Here is a 19,748-nt window from a genome sequence, read left to right as displayed (position 1 = left end):
GACCCGCAAAAAATAGGACATGTCTTATTCTTTGCATTTACGGACCGTGCTCCTATACTTATTAATGTGAGTACGGACCGCAAACGTGGGTGAGAGTCCGCGGCCCGTCCATGCAGTATTTACAGACCGTAAAGATTGAGTACGTGTAATATACGTATATTGGATCCAAGTGAACGCATTCCTGCCTGGTGGGTTGTCATTCACATGAAATACAGCGACCGAATAGGTTAATATTTTATAAACGAGCTTCCTTTATAATATACATCTATGTGATCGCAGGATACATTGTAGCTAGATCTTGGTATTTGTATGCAGCGTTGATTACTACATTACATATGCCGGGGTTCAGTTCATTTACATTTGCGGAACTAATGTTAAAAGAGAAGTGTTCTAGAAGGAATGTAGGAAGGCGCTCGTCTGCGGTAGGTGCGTTACCATTGACCCTCCTCCTGTAATTCCACAATGACCTCATAGTCTTGTGACAAACACTAAAGATCAGTAGCGCATGAAAAAAATACTCCATAAGCCAATAGTGTAGGCAGGAGCTCCCTCTGGTGGTCAGGCTTAGGTACAACAATGGATTTCTAGTTGACCTCTGTACATGAATAAGAATAGAAACATTCGGGAAGATGCAGAAAAATTATTAATGAACACAAGTATTAATAAAACGTTTACCTTTTTTGTTTTTTCCCAATGTCTGTCCCGTGACCTTAATACCGTTTTAGAGAACAGTCACAATGGATTTCGTTAATCGAAACCGCACCGAAATCAGTGTACAAACTGCCGACAGTGTTATGTAGCCATTTGGATAATTTGCGTCAGAAATCCGATGGTCAGCTTTGGATTTCTGCCATGGATTGTCTTGCAAAAACTTGACTGTCATATGAGCATAAACTCATGCACATGACCGTAATTTCTATCAGTAATTGCAGATAAAAATATTGATCCATTAATTTCTATGGGCCACAGACACCTTCCCATATATTTACGGGGTGTGTGTAGAACTGACCCGCAAAAAAATAGGACGCCCTATTTTTTGCATTTACGGACCAGGCTCCTATACTTTTTTTTATGTGAGCGCGGCGGGTGACAGTCCGCGGCCCATCCGTACAGTATTTACTGACCGTAAATACTGCACGGACGTGTGCATGAGGCTTAAAGAGGCTCTGTCACCAGATTTTGCAACCCCTATCTGCTATTGCAGCAGATCGGCGCTGCAATGTAGATTACAGTAACGTTTTTATTTTTAAAAAACAAGCATTTTTGGCCAAGTTATGGCCATTTTTGTATTTCTGCAAATGAGGCTTGCAAAAGTACAACTGGGCGTGTTTAAAGTAAAAGTCCAACTGGGCGTGTATTATGTGCGTACATCGGGGCGTGTTTACTACTTTTACTAGCTGGGCGTTCTGATGAGAAGTATCATCCACTTCTCTTCACAACGCCCAGCTTCTGGCAGTGCAGACACAGCCGTGTTCTCGAGAGATCACGCTGTAACGTCACTCACTTCCTGCCCCAGGTCCTGCATCGTGTCGGCCACATCGGCACCAGAGGCTACAGTTGATTCTGCAGCAGCATCAGCGTTTGCAGGTAAGTAGCTACATCGATTTACCTGCAAACGCTGATGCTGCTGCAGAATCATCTGTAGCCTCTGGTGCCGATGTGTCCTCGCTCGTCTGACACGATGCAGGACCTGTGAGTGACGTCACAGATCTGCACTGCCAGAAGCTGGGCGTTCTGAAGAGAAGTGGATGATACTTCTATACACAACGCCCAGCTAGTAAAAGTAGTAAAAACGCCCCGATGTACGCACATAATACACGCCCAGTTGGACTTTAACTTTTAAACACGCCCACTTGGACTTTTGCAAGCCTCATTTGCATAAATACAAAAATGGTCATAACTTGGCCAAAAATGCTCGTTTTTTAAAAATAAAAACGTTACTGTAATCTACATTGCAGCGCCGATCTGCTGCAATAGCAGATAGGGGCTGCAGAATCTGGTGACAGAGCCTCTTTAAGGATGCATCTTGGACTATGTTCACATTTGCTCTGCCCTATCTGGTTTAATATCACCCGGTATTTTTTTAACGGATTGCAATCAGTTTATCAGTTTTACATTGACACTAATAAAAAAAAAAAAACCCCTCTGTTTCTTTAAACGGAGAAAAAAAATTCTTGTACTCTGCACTTTTATCTACGTAAAAAAACAAAACCGACGCAATTAAAAATCCCATTGATCTCAATGGGATTTTTAGTTGCTCCGTTTTTATCCATCGTTCTGATTTAAAAATGGAGCAGAGTAATAGATTATACAATGCAAGTGTGAACTTAGCCGTACAGCTTTATATTGAGCAGATTCTTCTTTCCTTATGGAATCAACTCCCATTTTTAGCAAGAAATACATATAACAGGGACCTAAAACAGTTGTCTGAATGCCACTCCTTGTGCCTCAATGCAGGACCGTCGACTCCCAATGTTAGGGAGGTACAATGTGGGCACATAGGTTTCTTTGGTATTATAGATCCGTACAAAAGCCCTGTGCACCCTAAAGCTGGGTTTCCAAGGGTCGGATACGCTGCAGGAAATTACCCCCCAAAAACGCACCAAATTGTGGTGCAGTTTCAGGCCAAATCTCCACTGTGGAAACCAGCGCTTGAAAAGAAAAAAAAAAAAACTATACTTACCCACATCCGTTATCATGGCGACTTGTCCGTGCATTCCTCCTCTGATTGGCTGCAGCAGTGGCATAAGATGAAACCTCATCCCAGGTGGTCGGCCTGGACGGACAACAAAACTATCACTATGACAACGGCTGGGCTGTAAGAATTAACTTTTTTTTATTAATTTTACAGAGTTTTATTTTTTTTCTCTTATTTGCGATTTTTGCGGCGGAATTGCAGCGTTTCCCCCGCAGAAGTCAAAACACTTGGCTATTTGATGCAGGTTTTACATCCCCATTGAATTCAATGGGGGAAAACCCATAATAGAGGAGCAACAAATCTGCAGCATAAATTTACATTTGGCGGACTTCAATTTCGCACCGCAGGTCCGTTTATGGACGGTTTCGCTGTGGATTTTTTCTCGTTCACTTTGCTGCTAAGGTAAATGCTGCGGAATTTCCACACACAATTCTGTTGCGGAAATTGTGCAGCGTTTACGTTACGTGGGGACCCGACCTTAGTTTTGCATCAGCCCCTTTTGTTCAGCGCTAGACCGAAAGAGGGATCACTATAGATCACATTCAACCACAGCCACTTCAACTTGAAAGACAAATCCTCTATAAGTGCAGGTTTCTCAGGCAGCTGAAGGGGCCTCTACTTAAAAGGGGTATATTCAGGTGTTTATTGCCCAGGGGAATTACCAGAAGACTGTGACAGGAAGGCGTAAGGAGGGATTGAGTCAACAGAAACCCAACCAGTTACTAGTATTTCCACTACGTTACATCACAGGATATTTGTCATCAACGGAAAACCCTCTATAGCCGGTCATGCATTAGTGATTTCAGATGACATTTTCTGGCCTGTGAAAGTTGCTCTGGACGACAGCGTCACGTTATAACCACAAATTGCTAGATCGGTCTCTGCCTTGATCCGTGGCCTGGTCTGGGTTTCTATTGATTGGATGCAGATCGGTCGTTTGGCATGAACCATGCAAGCACAGGCTCAATAGAAAGTCTGTGGGTCCGTACACCATTCCGAGAAAAGCCGATCACTAAGCAGCACGGCGCTCACCCAAGCGCTTCTGCCGCTTCATTTTAGCGATCGGCGAGGGTCTCAGTACTCAGACCCCCCCACCGATCAAAACTTCTGACATGTCAAAAGTTTAGTTACCCTTTAAAATTAATTCCGCTATTTTTAGATTCTCACAACCAATATGGCTGCTAGTACCGATCCCAATTATCACACTACTTTCCAGGCCCCTGAATGGTTGTTTGCGTAAATACGCAGCAATCTTGTAGTGCAGATGCTTCGCTGCAGGACTTGGCAGATTTCAGGTCCCCGCCCTGCTGGTTAGGAGGACACCACAGTCTCCACATGCCTATGGGGGATCCAGTGATGTCACTCTGTTGGACAGAAGGACATCTATACGTGACATCAACAATCCAGCACTTTTAAAAGCAAATCCTTTGTGGGTAGGATGTGAGATGAACGGTTATAGTGAAACTCCTTCCAAGTATCCCAGGAAATAATGTCCTGTGTGAGCCTCGCGTGTGATTGGACCGTGCAGGTCATGGTTTGATTGTGCAGAATAATCCAGCGATGACCAACCAGCACAAGCAGAAACCTGCCCTGGTCTGTAAATCATATTATTAGATATCAGGGGGTCTCGATATAACCGGCACTTACAGAAAAAAATCGGAACGACCAATGAAATAGAAATCCATTTACTTCAAATTTAACAAAATAAAAATACCCAGAAGGACACAAAATCCATTTTGCTTTACAAAACGTCAACATTTTTTTTTAACTGTATATGAAATTACACTGAATGGATGAAGGTATTCCATGCGAGGATCATGTAATATGTACAAGTAAATGACACGACAACCAACATGTTATGACCTCGCTATGGACGACAGCAAAACTATACAGCAGCGTTCCCCAGCATTGTGCCCTCGTGGCACCAGAGAGGTCAGTGCTACTGAAACGTGGCCCTATAGTAAAAGCCAGGGTTAGGAGCCATGTCACCAGGTCAAATCTTTAATAGACTTCCCTTTATACTATGCATTGTAGCACATGATTGGGGCCCTCTGGTTTATACAAAGGCTTCACAGTAAAACACAGTACTGCAGCAGGAGCCGTATCCAGCTATATACCATGTGGATCCCCCTAGTGGCTGCCAAGAGTTTTACATGCAAGTTTTCAGGGGGCCAGTACGCACACTACCCCGTAAAACACACGTACGTGCCATAGAGGAGTCAATCCACTGAATGCTGACGAAAATACATGAACATCCGGTCACTTCTAATTCTACAATAATCTGCAATGTAACAGAGAGAAGAAGTATTCACTGTCCACGTGATCATAAATAGGTGGTAGAACGAGGGGCATATGTAACACTGTTTAATGCACCCCCCTCCTTCCCAGCGACCAGGCTGTGAACTGACATCAGAGGTACGAGCTACATCCTGGTAAACAAAGAAGCTACACGTCACTATTTCCCAGAGAACCACTACCGCTCCACGTCACACTTTCGACACTTTTCATTGGACTTTAAAACCAGGAGTAAGTTGGGATGTGAAGTGCGAAAATGGAACGAAACGCATCCTAAATTCTGTATCTCCAAATTTGCAGGGCAGTTCAATGTAATCTATTGTTCCCCGTTATCAGCCAGGTGGGAAAAAGTGTTTGAGAAGCGGTGAAATTCCCACCACTCCCCCCCCCCCCTCCCTCATTCACCGCTTTATTTCTGGCCGCATTTGGATACATAGGTATAAGAGATGTCATTTAGGTTTCGTGCTCCTCACAGTACAGGGAATGGCGCTATATACATCACGAGAGACGCTCTATATAAAGACGGCGGGATAGTATCTGTACAGGACACTAATAACGGGTTGGTCAGTATTCCGATGCCAGCAGCTCTAGGTACCTATTTCTATCACCAACATCGTCTGCATTATGTATATGAGGACCGTCTCCTTTCCTCATAGATTGGTGATGTCTCGCATGATTCGTACACAAGTCCTGTCTTCTCCCTCTGCACCGACAAGTGTTACACGGCATGTGGAGGACGTGTCGGGGAGGTCTAGTCAGCCGCCCCTCCATCACCCGCACTTTGATGCTTTCTGCCGGTCTCCTGCTCTCCTCAGTTCATCAGTTTCAGCTTGCCCGTCACTTTATTCACCATTTCCTCTTCACCCATGATGGCGAGGACAGTACGTGACCCAGCAGCAATCTGACAGAACAGCAGAAGATGTCCGTTATCTTACATTCCCGGCCTTAGCAAACATTCCCTCTTCATGTAATACAGACTGGTGTCTTACCTGCGTCCTGCCGGCATCCTGCACCAGGTACGTTGGCAAATCCATACTTAACGCCAAGGCTTGTAACTCCATTAGGTGTTCGGAGCTGGAGCCCTGAAGAACGATCTTCTTAGCTCTTCAGAGACCAAAAAAAATTAATGTTTACATCACCAATGAACGCATTTCGACAGTTCACATATGGAATTTATGTAAGTAAATTTGTAAATACATTGTATTGTTATCCTGTACTGATCCTGAGTTACAGCCTGTATTATACTCCAGAGCTGCGCTCACTATTCTGCTGGTGGAGTCACTGTGTACATACATTACATTACTTATCCTGTACTGATCCTGGAGTTACATCCTGTATTATACTCCAGAGCTGTGCTCACTATTCTGCTGGTGGAGTCACTGTGTACATACATTACATTATATATCCTGTACTGATCCCGAGTTACGTCCTGTATTATACTCCAGAGCTGCACTCACTATTCTGCTGGTGGAGTCACTGTGTACATACATTACTTATCCTGTACTGATCCTGAGTTACATCCTGTATTAACTTCAGAGCTGCATTCACAATTTTGCCAGCTGTTATTGAAGACTGCCAACAAGGCTTGAAGTCAGACACACCCCTAACACCTTAGCCGAGTTCCTATAATACAGCGGGGCAGGTAGTTTTTCCTTCATCAGATTACAGTGCCCGGTGTAAAGAGGACACAGCATGCAAATAGCCAGAATAAGCTCTGAGAAGGCACTGAACAAGCAGGGGGTGCTGAGAGATTTCAGCTCTGAAGCTTGCAGAATTGTTAATTGAAGCTCTTGCGTATAATACAGGCTATAACTCCGTACCAGTACAGGATAAGTAAGTTTACTAACGTGACTCAATTATTTATGTAGGCACCAAAAGTTCTGGAACACCCTCATAACTTTTGAACGGCTCGAGGTAGAGGGTTGAAATTTGGTGGGATTTAATGGGGGTCATAAAATCTACCCGTTACCCTTGGGGGCTCATTTGAAAGCTCTTTTCAATACGAAAACAATAGTTTGAGGTTTTTTTTTTTTGCTAAGATATTTAACGTTAAAGTTATTATCGGCTGACTCCAAAATATGGAGACTGCATCCGGCCTGGCTGTCCTCTCCTGAGGTTCGATCAGAGGTGGCGGCCTCATGACTCATATTGGGATCATAATTCCTCATTTCCAGACCCTTTGGTAGTGTGGGATGCATATAAAGCCACTCTTAGGGGTGCGTTTATGGCAGGGGTTGCAAGGTGTAGAGCAGTGTCCAGAGAGAAGGAGAGGTCGCTGATAGAAGAGTCAGAGAGCTGAGAGAGACTATATTGCAGATCCTTGTCCAGGTACGAAGAGTCGGTGGGCAGGGGTCCAGAGGGAACCAAACCATATACAGGTCGAACAAACTAAAAAGCAGGTGCTGCATACGGAGGCAAGGGTGTTTGAGTTTGGTGACAAAAATGGCAAGCTTCTTGCGTACTTGGCTAGGTCGGAACGCCCGTGTGCCTCTGTTCCATCTATTCTTTCTTCTGAGGGTACTCTCTGTACTGCCCCTAAAGATTTGAATAAAGTGTTTGGTGATTTTTATGCTGTTATATAGCGCCAGATGCAGTGGGCCTCCGGAGGATATAGAACGCTTTTTAAATGACCTTCCCCTATGGCGCTTGACTGATGCACAGGCAAAGGAACTAGACAGCCCGCTTACAGAGGACGATATCACTGATGCGATTCAGTTGTTGCTATCTGGTAAGACCCCTGGACTTGATGGCCTGGGGGCTGATTGGTAGAAGCATAGCTGTGAGGTTGTGGTGCCCAGGCTTAAAGGAACAGTGTCACCAAATTTTTTTTTTTTTATATCAGTTTTATGTTAGGGTTTTATTAAAAACGTTTATATTTGTTTGTGTGTTACTTTTTTTTATTTTTACACTTTTTCTTCCCTATGGGGGCTGCCATTTTTTTTTCCATTTCTGTATGTGTCGATTTAACGACACATACAGACATGGAATACGGCAGCTCCAGTCCCATAGGGAATGCGAACGGGGCCCGTTCCATCCACTATGGTGTACGCCGTGTGTGTGGGAACGGCGCATGCGCCGCTACCACACAGTCCAATTTGAAATGCGCGCCGTCCGGCGCCATTTTCCTGTGGACCGGAAGTCGCGGCCGGACAGTAAGATTACTACTTCCGGTCGCGGCTTCCGGACTTGTGCACATGGAGCAGCGGACGGACCGGCGGCGGCAGGTAAGTTATTTCTATGTATGTTTGTGTGTGTGTTTACTACTGTATGTAAATCTTCTACACTGTGTGTTAGCTCAAAAAATGGCGACACACAGTGTAGGAGGTTAGACCGTTCAATCCCCTCGTTTCTCCCGGCACTAGCCAGGATAAAGGAGGGGGGGATTCTGAGAGCTCACTAGAGCGAGGGATTTTTTCCCAATTTTGCAGCATAAAGCAATGTGGTTGCTTTACCACATGCAATGCTGCAATTTTGGGAATTGCTCCATCTAGTGACCAGTGCTGGGAAATATTATAAATTGAATCCAATTTATAATATTTCCTGACTCGTGAAAAAAATAAAAAAAAATTAGAACAATGTTTAATCACCTATACACTAATTGTTTAACTAAAAAAAACAAAACATGTTTTGCTGGCAACACATTCCCTTTAAGGAAGTCTATTCTGCTGCTCTGGAGATGGGGGTTCTGCCGGCATCTATGAGAGAGGCCCTAATTGTGGTGCTGTTGAAGCCTGGGAAGGATCTGACTCTTCCAGATTAACTCAGATGCAAAGATACTTGCCAAGATATTAGCTACCAGATTAAACAAAGTTATATTATCCCTCATTCATCCTGACCAAACAGGCTTTATGCCTGGGAAGGGTACGGATATTAACGTACACAGGTTGTTTCTTAATATTGATGCTGCACAATACGATACATCCCCGGGGTTTGTTCTCTCTCTAGATACATATAAAGCCTTTGATTCGGTTGAATGGAGGTATCTCTGGATTCTGCTTTCCCGTCTAAATTTTGGTCCCAGATTTCTTGCTCTTGTCCGTCTGTTATATGAGCAGCCTGTTGCTTAGGGTGAGCACAAATCTGGATGTCTCTAAGCCCTTCTCTCTAGGTCGAGGTACGCGCCAGGGTTGTCCACTCTCCCCGTTGTTGTTCGCTCTTGCGATTGAGCCTCTGGCGCTGGCAGTTAGGCGTTCTTCTTCAATTATTGGTATCCCTCGAGGTTCACTAGTTGAGAAAATATCCCTGTATGCAGATGATACTTTGGTGTATCTGGCGGATGATGGTCCTTCGTTGTCTTCACTCTTGCAGCTGATTGACACTTTTGGGGCGTTCTCGGGGTTGTCGGTTAGGTTTCCTCTATGGGCAGAATATCGCTCCCGTTGCAGGTCGTGTCTCAATTTACGTATCTTGGGGTGCGGATCTCCCTTAATTAGTTACGCTTTCGTGAACTTAATCTTTGTCCCTTAGTGGCCTCTACTGAAAAGCAGCTAAACTCTTGGAGGAACCTCCCCCTCTCATTATATGGTAGGATAAACCTTTTTAAAATGATATATCTGCCTAAATTTCTTTACCTCCTACATATTTGTCCGGTTATTTTGCCCAAACTATTTTTTTGCCACTTGGATGGGATTCTACGTGGGTTTTACTGGCAAGGCGGCACACCCCGGTTTAGTCTCAGCCTTCTGCAGGCCCCAAGGAGTGTGGGGGGGATGGCGGCACCCAACCTTTACTATTATCTGGCTTCGCAGCTGGTACTGGCTCACTGGTGGATTGACATCAACTTAAGTAATGCGGCCACGGCGCTGGCTGGAGCACTCATGACTTCCTATGAGAGTCCTACCAAACTCTTATATAGGTTTAAAACTTCGTGTCGGGCGCCCTTACCGTTAAAAACTATTGCGAATGCCTGGAAGAAGCCACAACTCTTACTAAAAGATACTACGGATTCTTCGGTTTCCCCTAGGACTCCGTTATGGAACAATCCATGGCTGCCTCACCTGGTGTCCCTGCCGGGAGCGATGATGTGGGCTGGGGTGAGGGTTCGATTTTTAGGCCAAATATACTCTGTGGACAGCGAGTTTGTCTCCTTTTCTGAACTAGAGGAGAGGTTTGGGGTCTCGAGGAAGGTTTTTTATCATTAGCTCCAGTTGAGACATGCCTGCTCTGCTCAGTTTGGTTCTGTCACGCCAGCTTTGGGGTTTTCCGGATTGGAGGACCTGCTCGGCACCCCAGACCTTCCTAAGACCCTCACTCAGACGTATGCCCTGTTGCTGTCCACTGTAAAACGTCCATTTGATAGGGCGTACCTGGGGTGGAAGAGAGATATCCCTGATCTGTCGGAGGAGGAGTGGAGGGAGGTGGAGCTTTCCTTCTTTGATTCCGTAGTTAGTGCTCGAGACTTTTTAATACAACCGCGGTTTCTGCACAGAATTGACTATACTCCAGTTAGACTTAAGAGAATTGGGGCCTCCGGGTCGGACAGCTGTTTTAGGTGTCAGTCGGATGTTGGCACGTACCTCCACTGTGTCTGGTCCTGCCCTAGGATTTCACTATTCTGGTCAAGGGTTGTAGAGTTTCTGCATGATAACTTTGAGTTTCCCCGGGTTCTCTCCCCTCAGGTTTGCCTCTTGGGCACTATGAATGAGTTCGTACAAGGCTATTATGACAAAATCTTTTTCCGATTTGTTTTGTTCTGTGCGCGGAAGGTTATAATTATGGAATGGAAGGCCACGGTGTGTCCTAGTATAGAACATTGGTTGCAATTGGTAAATAAGTATATACCATTATATCAGAAGTTATACATTAGCAGAGGGTGTCCTGACAAATTCGGGAAGATATGGGCCAGATGGATGGAGATTTCGGACACTGCTGTCTGATAGACAGGTGTGAGTGACGTGTGACTACTTGTCTGTTTTGTATGTCTTGGCAATAATGACGGTCCAATGTAGATCCTGCTTTCTTCGCAATACACTTATATGCGCCCGTGATCCGTTCAGTTTTCACGCTGGCTTTTGCATTGTAACTGTATTTTTATCTATGATGATTGTTATTGCCAACTAGTGTGGTTGGTCAGTATGCTATGTATGTTATGTATGTTTTTGTGCGCAATCGTTGCGCTTCTGTACATTTGTATTTTGAGAAAAAGTTAATAAAGAAAACCTTTTAAAAAAAAAAAAAAGTTATCGGCTACCGCCGGTGTTCGCTTTACCCAAAATATACCGCGTGGATAAAATCCTAAATATGTGTGTGGGCGTTTGTGCGTGCGAGAGCTTAGGAATGTCACATCAAGGTGACTTTAAATTACATATTACAAATCGGCCTCAGCGATACAAAATGGACCTGGTCTACGATTGTAACGTGATTTCATGTGGACACATTTCGGTAGTCGCTTGTGAGTTTTAGAGCGCTAATACGGAGAGAAATTTTCATTTTTGTACATTTCTATTGTCCGATCACAAAATGCATTTGACGGAAACGGAAAGGATCACTTTATTGATGATGAGAGGGTTTGGCGAAGAAAAAATAAGATCCTATCGAGAAGTAGCGGTTTTATTCACTGCCGCTTATCTGATCCGTGATCCAATTTCATTGTCAACTGTTAAAAGAACTGGTTCATCGTTTCCAAATAACCGGTTCAATTAAAGACGCAGCAAGATCCGGAAAACCCAAACATGCGAGTAATGATGAAAAAGCTTCAGCTGTTCTGCTCGCCGTACATGATAATCCTCATACATCGGTCTCGCGTGGAGCGCAACAAAATGATATCAGCGCCACCTCAGTCCGTGGAATTGTGAAGAGGCCTCATTATCATCCTTATAAAATACGTCTAGTTCAGGAGCGATCCGAGGATGATTATGACAGAAGAGCGGGATTTAGTGACACAATTTGATGATAATCGGATTTTCAACGTTTTTCGGATGACGCTACGTTTGAACTAAACGGTTCTGTAAATCCACGTTGGATGAGAGACCATCGTACCCAGTATCCTCAGAAGGTTAACGTTCGGGCCGGAATATTCCTCAATCATATTGTAGAACCGTTTTTCATTGAAGGAAACAAATGCAGAAAATTACTACAATTTGCTAAGAAACCAAGTGACACCGGCTATTCAGAATATTGCTGGAGAAGCTTCTTCAATGTTTGGTATCGGCAGGACGGAGCTCCGACTCATTTTTCTCTGCGAGCTCGAAATCTTCTGAACGAAAATTTTCCTGATCAATGGATTGGTAGAAGAGGCCGATAGAATGGCCACCGAGATCACCAGATCTGACCCCATTAGACTTTACTTTTTTTTTTTTTTACTGGGGGTATTTAAAAAGTCTGAGACTAGGATCACAAACTACGACGAGCTGCGGGAAAGAATAGTGAACATTTCCAATTCAATCACAGCGGATGTTATAAATAACGTTATCCACACGTTTTACCTTCGCTTAGGACACGGTCAAGTTGTTGAAGGACATCAGTTCGAACATTTGATTTAATACAGTAATTGTTACACATACTACATGTCCTCGGTCTTGCCTTGGTTGGCCGGAGACAGACAGACCAGACCTTGGAGTCGTTAAATACCGGGGGAACGACGAACCCCGGGGTCCTTATCTCGGGCTGTGTGCCCGCACACGCACGAGGACTCACATTCATCTAGCACCCCGATGAGATGTAAATCCGACCGTGCAGGCTCCGCGCGGTACATTTTGGGTAATGCTAACACTGGCGGTAGCCGATAATGAAGATAACGTTAACGCTAAATATCTCAGCAAAAAAAAAAAAAAAAAAATCCTATCTCGATTTGAGGCATTGTTTTCACATTGAAAAGAACTTTCAAATGAGCCCCCACTGGGTCATCCAGCTTAGAAAACCAATTTCCATACACCCTTATAGGGAACTCTAAGGCAATAAAAGGGGGGGGGTCCTCTGTTCAGGATCCTCATCTCCTGGCCAGAGTGGAGAGCGATTACATAGAGCACCTCTCTCGGCTCTGGAGGACCCGTCCTGTATTACACAGACAACACATTGATACGAATGGGCACGGTGTAATACCTAATTTCCCCTGTGGGAGTGCTGCAGGGAAATCAAACACTGCCAGGTTTCCCCATAAATAACAACTGATCGCTGGGGTCCCAGCAAGGGGACATTGATCTGCTAATTGTCAAGGGATTCTTCTAAGTAGAGAACCTCTTTAAAAAGTAAATAACTTACCCATATTCATCCCATTTATTGACCATCTCCTTGGTCTTGGAGTCCTTTAACAAGAGCTGATATAATCCGACTGCTCCATGTCCCACCTGTGCAGCAATCTGAGAAGAGAGGGTCCTGTTGGATTAATGTTCTAGTGCCGCTTGAGCGGAAAAACGCTCGACTCATGTTACTGAAGTTTCTTAAGAGTGAATAGACCGCTTCCAGCCAGGACGCGATGTCTATTCACAATCTATTCAACAGTGTGAACAGAGCTTTATAACACATTTCTTCTCTCTCCGGTAATGAATTCTTACCTTCCCTACACCCATAGACAGATCCATGTTCACCACAAACACCATCTTGTAATACGTGTCGTCATCATCATCTGTGTCCTAAACAAAAAGAAAAAAAAATTACAAAGATCTACAAGAAGGTGATGAACCAAGGTAGTTCTGGGTCAATAACTATTGGGGTGTCTGTGTCCTTACTTAAAGGGGTTTTCACATCGATGGCATAACATTAACATAGGCCATCAATGTGTGATCTGTGAGGATTCGACCTCCGGTACCCCCACTGCAGAAAAGTGCTGCAGCGCTCACAGGCGCAGCACCACCCATATTTGTGTGGCTGTTTCTGGTATTGCAGCTCAGGCCCATAGCTATAGTACCAGAGCCAACCTCAATGACCAGAGTGGCACTGATCAGCAGTGAAGTGGCCACTCTCTTTCAGCCCCTTCATTCTGCTGATTGGTTGGGGTTCTAGGAGTCATAACTTACTGATCACATATTGATGGCCTATTCTAAGAGCAGGCTATCAACGTTAAAGGGGTTTACCTGGACTTTGATATTGATAGCCTATCCTTAAAGGGAATGTGTTGCCAGAAAAACAAGTTTTTTTTTAAAAAATTAAACATTTAGTGTGTGGGTGATTAAACATTGTTCAAATTTTTTTTATTTTTTTCACGAGTCAGGAAATATTATAAATTAATTCTAATTTATAATACTACCCATTTTTGGTCACTAGATGGAGCTATTCCCAAAATTGCAGCATTGCAACATTGGGTTAAAAGCCCTCGCTCTAGTGAGCTCTCAGCATCCCCCCCCTCCTTTATCCTGGCTAGTGCCGGGATAAACGAGGGGTTTGAACGGTGTAACCTCCTACACTGTGTGTCGCCATTTTTTTAGCTAACACACAGTGTAGTAGGTTTACATACAGTAGTAAACACACACAAACACGAACATACATTGAAATCTCTTACCTGCTCCTGCCGCCGCGGCTCCCTCCGGCCCGTCCGCTCCGTTTGCTGCCGCTGGTCCAAGTGCACAAATCCGGAAGCCGCGACCGGAAGTAGTAATATTACTGTCCGGCCGCGACTTCCGGTCCACAGGAAAATGGCGCCCGACGGCGCCAATTTCGAATTGGACTGTGTGGGAGCGGCGCATGCGCAGTTCCCACACAGACGCCGTACACTGAAGTCAATGGGACGGGAGCCGTTCGCAGTCCCTATGGGACTGTGGCTGCCGTATTCCATGTCTGTATGTGTCGTTAATCGACACAGACAGAAATGGAACAAAAAATGGCAGCCCCCATAGGGAAGAAAAAGTGTAAAAATAAGAAAAAGTAAAACACAAAACACACAAATGAATATAAACGTTTTTAATAAAGCACTAACATCTTTAACATATAAAAAAATAATTTGTGATGACACTGTTCCTTTAAGATAGGCCATGAATATCAGATTGGTGGGGACTCAGCCCCTCCCCGATCAGCCGACTAGCAAGGGCCGCGTCCCCTTCCTTGTTTACCAGGCACAGCGCTGCACATTTGGTAGTGGCTGTACCTGGTATTGCAGCTTGGTCCCATATACTAGAATGGGACTGAGCTGCAGAACCAGACACAACCGCCACAGGCTCTATCACCCAGCTCATCGGTGGGGTGCTGGGAGTCAGACCACCACCTATCTGATATTGTTGGTCTATTCTAAGGATAGGCCACCAATATCAAAGTCTTAGAAATCCCCTTTAACGGTTTTCCAGTTGATTAAAAGACAACGTACCGGATTCTGGTTATCTAAGCTGTCAAAGTAAAATATTGCAGCTTCTTCAGCGGATACATTCCCAGTAAGAATAAGCGCCTGCACGAACAAAAAGAGCAAATATCAGTCACTTTGCAAAGGATATATCGTAAAATACATTTCATAACTTACAATAGAAAAAAATCCAGTGAATATAATTTCCGTACAGATGTTTGTCAGTTATATCTATAAGGCTATGTTCACACGCAGAGTCAAAAACATCTGAAAATACGGAGCTGTTTTCAAGGGAAAACAGCTCCTGATTTTCAGACGTTTTTTAAGCCACTTGCGATTTTCGATGCGTTTTTCGCGGCGTTCTGGAGCGGTTTTCTATAGTCAATGAAAAATGGCTCCAAAACCGTCCCAAGAAGTGACCTGCACTTTTTCGTGGCCGCTTTTCAAAACAGCCTGTTAGAACAGAACGCCGTTTTTCCCATTGAAATCAATGGGCAGATGTTTGGAGGCGTTCTGCTTCCGATTTTTCGGACGTTTTTCTGGCGTTTACGGCCCGAAAAACGGCAGAAAATAGGCTGTGTGAACATACCCTTAGGGGGAAAGCTGAGTGACAACCAATATGGCTGCCATTACATGGATCGATACCCAGCTCTCCCAGAGCCTTGTAATGGAAATCTATTGTTTTGCAGAACTAAGCAGATATGACATTCAGGAAAGCAGAGTGACAACCCCTGTGTGAGTTGTAATGGCAGCCATACTGTTGGTTACTCAACTTTCCCAGGAACAGATTCAGCTAAATACCAAATGAATATCGTCCTTCACAACTATATAGAGGAAGAGAAAACGCAATGACTTAAAGGGGTTGTCCAGTTTACGGTTTTGCATTAATAGAGAGGGGTCCTCGGAGAGCGGTTACAAGGACCAACTCACACTCTCTCTCTATCTCTCTCTCTGGAGGACCCGTCCTGTATTACACAGACAAAATTGTGGGCACTGTGTAATACTTCATTTCTCCTGTGGTGGCGCTGCAGGGAATTTGAACACTTACTGACAGGTTTCCCCACAGATTACAGATGATCGTTGGGGGTCCCAGCAGGGGGACACTTTGCTTTCTGCAAGTTTTACCTTCCTCGCCTCATCTTCAGGAATATCGAGATCCTTGAGCTGCAGTAAATATTGTGCGTTCACCTCCACGGCGTCTGGGGCTACATCAGCCGGTTCCTGCTCACACGTGTCCATTGTACTAGAAGGAAAGAAAGTGTCTCAATGATTATCAACTCCAGATGATGGAAATGTGCGGCGATCAAGGCATCTCAATCACGAGCCAAATCCATCATCGGAAGGGTTTGTTTTTTACTTTTGACAATTCCTTTTTGTTGGAATAAGCGGATCACGGGGTGTCCTGCTGCTGGCGCCCCCAGTAATCCATTGTAATCTGTGGAGGAACCGAGCAGCGCCACCACAGGGTACATGAAGCATTACACAGCACCCATTAAAATCAATAGACTATTCATGTAATGTATGGACATGGGTTCTCCATAGCGGGGGACGCTCTATGTAACCGCTCTCCACTCCGGCCAAGAGATGAGGACCCCCCTCTATTAACTCACAATTCCCTAATAGGGTGTATGTAAATACATTTTGTAGACCAGACAACCCCTTTAACCATGGAGCGATGCCATGTTAAATGTATTGAATGTACTTATTGCTACGGATTCAGACAGCACAGCAACTCTTCCAGGAGGAACTACGTAGGCCCTCCATTCAAAAGATCCAGGGGCCCTAAGTCCTTGCCAAGAGGGTGGGTTACAGCCACTCTGCACAGAAATAAATGGGGGGGTGGGGAAATCGGACTTAGCCAGGCTCGCCCCTTCTGACACCACCATACATATTTAGCATTGTAGCTGCACAAGCCTCCTGGAAATGTCCCAGGGATCGTGACAGGTCATGATTGTGGAAAACAAAACAAAAAGATACTGTCATGGGACAACCACCAGCAATTGTAAAATGTTACATCTATTCAAATACTACAGCAGTGATGGTTACTAAGGGATCAGCCCCGTTACCTAGGAAACCGTAAAGTGATAGATAGTTAATCTATGCAAATTACACCATGATATAAATGTATCCTGCACATAAAGGACTGTAGCTCAGCCACAACATGATGCCAGCAGCTGGCACCCCGCACACTGGCATCATGCGTCCTATCATCTCCATCATCAGCAGCTTCTCACCTCTTGCCGCTTTAAAAGATTCCTCCAGCCGAAAACAAACGTCTCCTCAGTCCCAGAAGCCTCCAGCTGCCGCTGCCCACTCCTTTCACTGAGCACACACAGCGGAGACCGTAGGATCATGTGACCGGAAACGTAAAAGAAGCTGAAGACAATAGAGTTCCTTACCGCAAATGAGCGGGCGCCCTCTGCAGGTCGGCGGTGAATGTTGCTTTTCTGTCCAAGCATATAAATAGTAACCACTAGGGGGCAGAATGTGACTTCGTCTGATTTACGGTTATAATCATATAATGGTGTGGTGATGAGATTTCTCACTAAAATATTTGCCAAAGTTTGATTTCAGGGTTGAAGTCAATGTGACATTGTTATATTTTTTGCCAGAAGACCAATTCTAAGCTGTATTATGATGTTCTGCAGCAGCTGAGGTGTGTATTATAATGTTCTGCAGCATGTCAGGTGTGTATTATAATGTTCTGCAGCAGCTGAGGTGTATATTATAATGTTCTGCAGCATGTCAGGTGTGTATTATGATGTTCTGCAGCAGCTGAGGTGTGTATTATGATGTTCTGCAGCCGCTGAGGTGTGTATTATGATGTTCTGCAGCAGCTGAGGTGTATTATAATGTTCTGCAGCATGTCAGGTGTGTATTATGAGGTTCTGCAGCAGCTGAGGTGTGTATTATGAGGTTCTGCAGCATGTCAGGTGTGTATTATGAGGTTCTGCAGCATGTCAGGTGTGTATTATGAGGTTCTGCAGCAGCTGAGGTGTGTATTATGATGTTCTCCAGCAGCTGAGGTGTGTATTATGAGGTTCTGCAGCATGTCAGGTGTGTATTATGAGGTTCTGCAGTAGCTGAAGCGTATATTATGAAGTTCTGCAGCAGCTGAGGTGTGTATTATAATGTTCTGCAGCAGCTGAGGTGTATATTATAATGTTCTGCAGCATGTCAGGTGTGTATTATGATGTTCTGCAGCAGCTGAGGTGTGTATTATGATGTTCTGCAGCCGCTGAGGTGTGTATTATGATGTTCTGCAGCAGCTGAGGTGTATTATAATGTTCTGCAGCATGTCAGGTGTGTATTATGAGGTTCTGCAGCAGCTGAGGTGTGTATTATGAGGTTCTGCAGCATGTCAGGTGTGTATTATGAGGTTCTGCAGCATGTCAGGTGTGTATTATGAGGTTCTGCAGCAGCTGAGGTGTGTATTATGATGTTCTCCAGCAGCTGAGGTGTGTATTATGAGGTTCTGCAGCATGTCAGGTGTGTATTATGAGGTTCTGCAGCAGCTGGGCTGTGTATTATGATGTTCTCCAGCAGCTGAGGTGTGTATTATAATGTTCTGCAGCATGTCAGGTGTGTATTATGAGGTTCTGCAGCAGCTGGGGTGTGTATTATGATGTTCTGCAGCAGCTGGGTGTGTATTATGATGTTCTGCAGCAGCTGAGGTGTGTATTATAATGTTCTGCAGCATGTCAGGTGTGTATTATGATGTTCTGCAGCAGCTGGGTGTGTATTATGATGTTCTGCAGCAGCTGAGGTGTGTATTATAATGTTCTGCAGCATGTCAGGTGTGTATTATGAGGTTCTGCAGCAGCTGGGGTGTGTATTATGATGTTCGGCAGCAGCTGAGGGGTGTATTATGATGTTCTGCAGCAGCTGGGGTGTGTATTATGATGTTCTGCAGCAGCTGGGGTGTGTATTATGATGTTCGGCAGCAGCTGAGATATGTATTATGATGTTCTGCAGCAGCTGGGGCAGTGGCGGACACAGACTGCAAAAGGCCCCTGTGCAGATAATGTGCCAGGGCCCCCCCCCCCCCACCCCGCAAACTTCTCATGGCCGACGGTCCGCTTTCAGCTGCATCGCTGGGTCTCCTAAGTGACCCAACAATGCAGCACTAGCAGCCGGGGCGTCACTAAGGCTGGGTTCACACACACACTATTTACGGACGTAATTTGGGCGTTTTAGCATTGAATTACATCCGAAAATGCGGCTCAAAAGCGTCGGAAAACATCTGCCCATTCATTTGAATGGGTCTTACGATGTTCTGTGCCGATGGTCATTTTTTTTTACGCGCCGCTGTCGAAAGGCGGCGCGTAAAAAACTGCCTGTCACTTCTTCAGATGTAAATGGAGCCGTTTTCCATGGACTCCATGGAAAACCAGCTTCAATTACTTCCGTAGTGGACGCAGCAAAAGACGCCTGCACATGCCATTACGGCTGAAATTACGGTGCTGTTTTCTCCTGAAAACAGCACAGTAATTTCAGCCGTAACAGACGCTGCCGTGTGAACATACCCTCAGGGCTTAAAATGTCCGG

General features: G+C 44.8%; 1 protein-coding gene across 2 annotated transcripts; it reads right to left on the bottom strand.

The window, feature by feature from the left end:
• Window positions 1-4,355: 4,355 nt before the first annotated feature.
• LOC142658197 (putative peptidyl-tRNA hydrolase 2) lies at window positions 4,356-17,590 on the bottom strand. 2 transcript variants are annotated; one of them, XM_075834064.1, is made up of 7 exons: window positions 17,435-17,526; window positions 16,326-16,443; window positions 15,228-15,305; window positions 13,486-13,563; window positions 13,193-13,290; window positions 5,983-6,097; window positions 4,356-5,894 (listed from the first exon to the last, which is right to left on the bottom strand). In XM_075834064.1, the coding sequence occupies exons 2-7, from the start codon at window positions 16,437-16,439 to the stop codon at window positions 5,805-5,807; spliced, it is 573 nt and encodes a 190-aa protein (XP_075690179.1). In that variant the 5' UTR covers window positions 16,440-16,443; window positions 17,435-17,526; the 3' UTR covers window positions 4,356-5,804. The 2 variants fall into 2 exon arrangements, with proteins under 2 accessions (XP_075690179.1, XP_075690178.1); XM_075834063.1 differs by lacking the exon at window positions 16,326-16,443 and having other exon boundaries at window positions 17,435-17,590.
• Window positions 17,591-19,748: the final 2,158 nt, after the last annotated feature.

Source organism: Rhinoderma darwinii, chromosome 7, assembly GCF_050947455.1.
Source record: "Rhinoderma darwinii isolate aRhiDar2 chromosome 7, aRhiDar2.hap1, whole genome shotgun sequence".
In the NCBI taxonomy this organism is placed as follows: Eukaryota; Metazoa; Chordata; class Amphibia; order Anura; family Rhinodermatidae; genus Rhinoderma; species Rhinoderma darwinii.
This window is presented reverse-complemented; position numbering and strand designations above follow the sequence as displayed.

What these genes read in the sequence shown, in the direction of transcription:
- LOC142658197 (XM_075834063.1), bottom strand. Translation starts at nt 17,554, where the DNA reads ATGATCCTACGGTCTCCGCTGTGTGTGCTCAGTGAAAGGAGTGGGCAG. An exon ending in AATAAATGGGATGAATATGG is followed by an intron (nt 6,098 to 13,192) that starts GTAAGTTATTTA and finishes TGGTCTCTGAAG; the next exon opens with AGCTAAGAAGATCGTTCTTC. An exon ending in AGGATGCCGGCAGGACGCAG is followed by an intron (nt 5,895 to 5,982) that starts GTAAGACACCAG and finishes CTGTTCTGTCAG; the next exon opens with ATTGCTGCTGGGTCACGTAC.